The sequence below is a fragment of the Hyperoodon ampullatus genome, assembly GCF_949752795.1.
Source record: "Hyperoodon ampullatus genome assembly, chromosome: 4".
Classification (NCBI taxonomy): domain Eukaryota; kingdom Metazoa; phylum Chordata; class Mammalia; order Artiodactyla; family Ziphiidae; genus Hyperoodon; species Hyperoodon ampullatus.
The window spans coordinates 83,007,186-83,013,185 of NC_136917.1; the positions used below are offsets into that span (position 1 = coordinate 83,007,186).

The window sequence follows — 6,000 nt, forward strand, 5'->3', positions numbered from 1 at the left end:
CACAATTATTTTCAAGTAATGCTACGTTTGTGGTAAATTTTTTTCTTTTTGTGACTTAATGGACAATAAGCAACTTAGAGAGGAGCCTTATCCAGTATCTCTGTTTTAACTCCTCGCAGTTCCTAAAACACTGCTATGAACTCACTGTGAAAAACAAAAATTAATTAGCTAAACATTAACTATGTCTGATTGCTGGCTCTGCCACCTGCTAGCTGTGTGATCTTGGGAAAACTATTTAATTCTCTATGCTCGAATTGCCTCATCTGTTATACAAGCACCAGGTATTGAAAAAATAGAACCTACCATACAAGGCTGTTGTGAGGATCAAATAATCTACTTAAAGCACCTAGCACAATGCCTGTTGCACAAGAGCACTTAATAAATGTTAGCTACTGTTACTATTATTACTGCACATTGTAGGGGTTTATTTAATGGATATCCAAAACTTCACTAACAGGGTTCATCACTTTTAACCCATTTTCTGTTTTAGCTAGGGGAAGAGAGGTGGAGTGCAGTATGCAGTCTTCCATGGCAGGAGGTAAGGGAGGCAGTAACTCAGATCTGAAAGGGGGTCTTGTTGTAGGGTAAAGCCTCCTGGTCAGGCTGAGTAGAATACCTGGATACCTATTAAGCAGCACCTTCAGCAATCACAGGATAAAAAACCTGCACTTGGAAAACCTGCTTTCATACACTTTATATTTTCTCTTTCCACAAGTTTTTAACAAAGTTCATCTTGTAAATTTATTTTTGTCTAACTTGGACTAAGAAGAATAGGAAACAATTTTGTTTTATTCATGAACAAATTAAAACTCAAAAAAGTGTGCTCTTAGAACCAAAACACAGTGACATAGGTTGAGGAAAACAGAACAAATTACAAGGAGGTGAAATCTTGGGTATGGGAAAACTTGACTGGAATTGTCTAAGAAAACGTTAGGATATAGTGAAGAACACAAAATGGGGGTGTTACTCCAACAAGAGTATTTTTACCAAAAGATGAGCAGTTATAAAGAAAATAATCAATTCAAAGTAAATTCAACTCTCTAAGAGGAGATGAAAAACAAAATCCAACACATGTGGCTTCATTTTGAAAGAAAGGAGATTTAAAAAAATTTAAAAAGTTATCAGAAAAAAAAAACTGTAAATTATCATACAGTAAGTCTGGAATCTGTTTTTAAAAACCTTGTAAGAAACTCAAAATAAACTACGGGATCACAGAATCTTAACCAACACATAGAGATTAACTCCTTCATTTTTTACATTTAAGAAAACGGGCCTTTAAAGTTAAGGGACATGACCAAAGCTAAAGAACAAAGCAGTGAGAGACTGGGATTAGAATCCAGGTTTCTTGCCCTTTCCTCCACACCTGTCAAATAGGTATTATGGAATCATAATACCAGGCACAAAAAAAAAAAACCCACACAACAGAAAGACTAACTTAACAATTATTAACTAACTTAACTATCCTAAATTAATAAAGTTAATTCTAGGAGGTTAAAAATAAAAGATCTTTACTCAAGAGTGAACAGAAAAACCCATACAAGTCAGGTACAAATTCTCATATAAATGAAAAGAAAGGATTTAAGAAATATATTCAAAGTGATTTAGTTCTTTATGTATGTAAAAAGAAGGAAAGGCATTTGAAAATGACAAGGACCACTAGAAAAACATTGTACTAAGTTTGCTCAGAGATAAAAAGGGATTGGGAAAGAGCTAGGACATTTACTAAGAAGAGGGTTTATGGAGCACTAGATATAGGGAGTAGGGATGAGATAATAGGTGGGGTTGCCTTGATTCCCTTAGCATCTCTTTCCTGTTTCCTCTTTCTGTCTCTTCAATGTTTCTTCATCCCCCTTTTTTTGTCCTGATAACTTGCTCTCCCCTTCCCCCCCAAACTTTTTTTCCTCTCTGGACCATCCTTTAAAGGATCATGCTACTGACCAAAAGTAGAGGTAGTCTAGTCCAATGGACTGCTTTTCTAAGAGTAATTTCTAAAGGTCATTTCCAAGTTCACTGTTTAGAATTAAAAACCCATGTAACCACAGAAATGATGTAGCTGCAGAACAGTGTGTTTATAACAGATATTTTTTAGTGCAGGCCCACAATCTCTTATCTACTACCCTTAAATCCAAACAGCTCTGAAAAGTGGCAGACCTCTGTAAGTCTGCAGCAACTTCATTTGGCAGCAAAGCCTGGTTAAATTAACATGAAGCTATTTATGATCTTTATTTACCTTAGTGTGAATAGTCATACATTTTTCAGCAAGAAATATAACATACTGCTAATATACCCTATTGCCTTTCTGAAATCTGAAAATCTGCATCTCAAAACATATTTGGGGGCTTCCCTGGTGGCGCAGTGGTTGAGAGTCTGCCTGCCGATGCAGGGGACACGGGTTCGTGCCCCGGTCCGGGAAGATCCCACATGCCGCGGAGCGACTGGGCCCGTGAGCCATGGCCACTGAGCCTTCGCGTCCGGAGCCTGTGCTCCGCGATGGGAGAGGCCACAACAGTGAAAGGCCCACATACCGCAAAAACAAAAAACAAACAAACAAAAAACATATATGGCCCAGGCCCTTTTGGATAAAGGATTGTGGCCCTGCACCTTATTTTTATTTTCAAGCGCAATATTTTACCTATCCAGATGACTATAATATGGGTGGAACCTCCCAGGATGCCAACACTGGTTTTAGTGATGTTCAAAGTGCACATGCACCCAAGCTACATCCCTTGTCTCAGTCAGTAACTGTATCATCACTATGGTGGACATTCATATGCAAGACATTCCAACCTCAGCTATTTTCACCTTAGGACCTTCTATTTAGTTATTAATATATTTACTTAATTAAGGCTTTGTTTTCCCTCTTCTTAACCTAAAAGCTGGAAGCTGAAATTTCATCTTCTTTTCCCCCAATCTCAGTGGTTCTCAACCAGGAGCAATTTTGCTTCCAGGGAAGATTTTGGAAGTGTCTAAAGACATTTTTGGTTGTCACAACTGGGGGTGGAAGTGTTACTGGCATGTAGTGGGCTAGGTATGCTACTAAACATCCTACAATGCACAAAACAGCCCTCCACAATAAAGAATTATCCAGTCCAAAACGTCAATAACACCAATACTAAGAACTCTATATCAATACCATCATTCTTATTCCCAAAATGAAATAACTCCACAGAATCTTAGAGTTCTTCAATATGGATGGCTCAAATGACTTTTCCCCAATATGGATAAGTGATCTTCAAAAAATATATAAGTTTCCTCTTGTTCAGTTTTATTTAATCAGTTCTAATCATCAGATTCGTGACTTGGTATGAAAAGAAACAACAAGCATGTGTTCTAAAAGCATACCATTATAGTACAGTAGCATTAGAAGAGATAAGTTCTGTAAATAATTGTACTTATTATTTTTAGTCCATCCATTCTTCAAGAAAAAAGTTTTGGTTTTCATACAAGAAGAGAATACCTTTCTCAATGCAATCAACTTCAACTTTTAAACCATTCTCTTTACATCTTAAAATTTACCTTCTTCTCCCACTCTCCCCCAACCAGGGAAAACAAAAAAGGGGGTCAGTAAGAAAAGCAAAGAGCTGAGTTTGGTACAGACATGAGTCAGATCATCTACACACAATATAATTAAGGACGTGAATCTAATTAAAGCAGTAATAACTATTTAGTCAAAAACATTTCTCTTTTTCGGTAAATAATTTTTTCAATTAAGAAAACCTGTCAGCTTACCCTTTACTTTTAGAAACCAAACCAAGAGACTGACTCAATCGATGAATAAAGGCTCTTTCCGTACTGGTCAAAGAAGAAGGAAATTCCATTTCTGCATGGAAAAAAACACAAAGCATCATTTGTGGATCGGCAATTTTCCTTCAAGGTACTTCAATACACATATATTTATAAAATATGAAAAATCATATAAACATATAATCAAATTATCATATTTTATGTGAAAAGTTGATATAAGCATTCCTAGGAGATACTGTGGGTTTGATTCCAGACCCTTGTAATAAAGCGAATATCATAATAAAGCAAGTCATACAAATTTTTTTGGTTTCCAGGGCCTATGTTAGTTTGTTGGTTTCCAGGGCCTATGTTATGTTTACACTACACTGTAGCCTATTAAGTGTGCAATAGCATTATGTCTTAAACAACAACGTACACACATTAATTTAAAAATCCTTTATTGATAAAAATGCTAACCATCATCTGACAACATGGAATTGCCACAAACCTTCAATTTGTAAAAAAAAAAAAAACACAGTATTTGCAAAGCACAATAAAGTGAAGTGCAATAATGAGATATGCCTGTACTAATTAACCACTGAATGTCTACCAGAATTCTGATATTAATAACATTTAAACCTAAATGTGATAAAGGACCCTGATGTTCACCAAAGATTAGTCCTCTTACTTGTGCTGAAATCTTGAGCTCCTGATGAACATATTTTACTATCTTAACTTACTTGCTTAACCAACAAAATGTTTATTTCCTTCAAGGATGAGGTATGCTCAAGTATTACGAATGCTCAGCATCAGATTCCATTGTCTTTGCCTTCAAAAACTGCATAGAATCCCTATTTCACTGTCTCAAACTGGATATGATGCTGTATATTTCTGGGGATTCACCTCTGTTTAATGAAAGTTCAGAATCACTCTGTCCAGGTCCTTTTTTGGGGGGAGAGGGAAGGACTCTAAGCTTCCAGAATAAGGGGTCCTCTACTTAGAGCAGCAAATCAGAATGAGCTCTCAATATACTGTACTGATCACAGGCCGGCTGCTGGTTCTGCACTGTGTGACCCAAGACAAGTAGCTTTCCAACCTTAAGAGGGATGGAAGACGTTTCGTCTAACAGAACGAGTTTTGGTTTTTTTTTTAAGTGTTTAGAGTGATACTTCCGGGATGTAAACAAAGCACTACATATGGCCACTGCATTTATTCGTCTGATTTATTTCCTTCTGCTCCTCTACTTCCGAAACTGAAACTAAACGTACCTCGATTAAGGTTACCACCACCTCCTTTAAAAAAAAAAAAAAGAAAAAAAAAGTAGGGGCTTAACAATACCCAAAAGTTGTGGCAAAGCTACCGAAAGGCCTCTCTCTCCCTGGGGAAAGAAATGCCTCCTGCAGTTGAGCAGCCTGATTTTCGTGCCTTCGGACGCCAGGCAAATGCCCCGTAACCCGGCTGATCCGCAGGACGCCACGGGGCTCTTCACATCCCCGGGCAAGGCTCACAACTCTGGCCGCAGCCCCGCGCCCGCCTCGCCCGGACCCGGTGGACCGCCCCCGTCTCCCCTCCCTCGGGTGAGGCAGCCCCTTCCCACGAGGGGCCGGGCTTCCGGGAGGTGGGGCAGCCGGCGGGGTCCCTGTCGGGAACCTCACCTCTCTGGTCCCCGTATCGGAAGCGCTCCAGAGCGATATTGACCGCGATCTTCACCTCCTCGTCTATACGAATGTCCTTCAGCCCCTTGGCCCGGCCGCCGCCCGCAGGGCCACACGGCGCCGGGCCGCTGTCGCCGCCCCCTCCAGGAGCAAACGGCCGCTGGGAGACGCTGCTCGGCCTGGACATGGCCCTGAGGAGATGTTCTCCTCGCGGTACAGCGGCCAGTCCTGCTGGCTGACGGCCAACGACAGGGAAGGTGGGCCTCGGGGGCCTTTGCCGGGGCCAAACGGCTCCACAGGCTACCTGCGCTGGATCGGGCTCACAGGAAAGCCCCCGCTCTCCACAACAGCCGATGAGGCGCCGGCGGCACTAGAACCCCAGGCGGGCGGAGAGCGCGGGCGTGATGACGTCACCGGGCCGGCGCCGGTGACCTCAGCACGTAGACTGTCCCTGGCGCCCTGCGCGCTGCGCCCAAATGAGCTGGTTCTCCCGGTCGTCTCCTGTCCCCACGCATCACCCCCCCGACCCCGTCCTGAGGGGCTCTTGTTCAACCACTTATTCAGTCGCTCGCTATTTGGTTAAATCATTAATTCATTCAGTAAGCATGTGTGGGCTTCTACT

General features: G+C 41.2%; 1 protein-coding gene across 1 annotated transcript in view; it reads right to left on the bottom strand.

The window, feature by feature from the left end:
• Window positions 1-5,565, bottom strand: part of YTHDC2 (YTH N6-methyladenosine RNA binding protein C2) — a gene marked incomplete at its 5' end in the record, with an annotated part of 71,974 nt that extends 66,409 nt beyond the window's left edge. The window contains 2 exons of the mRNA XM_079703916.1: window positions 3,730-3,820; window positions 5,379-5,565. Coding sequence (XP_079560042.1) covers window positions 3,730-3,820; window positions 5,379-5,565 — 278 coding nt within the window. The remainder of the gene's footprint in view (window positions 1-3,729; window positions 3,821-5,378) is intronic.
• Between the last annotated feature and the right edge of the window lie 435 nt (window positions 5,566-6,000).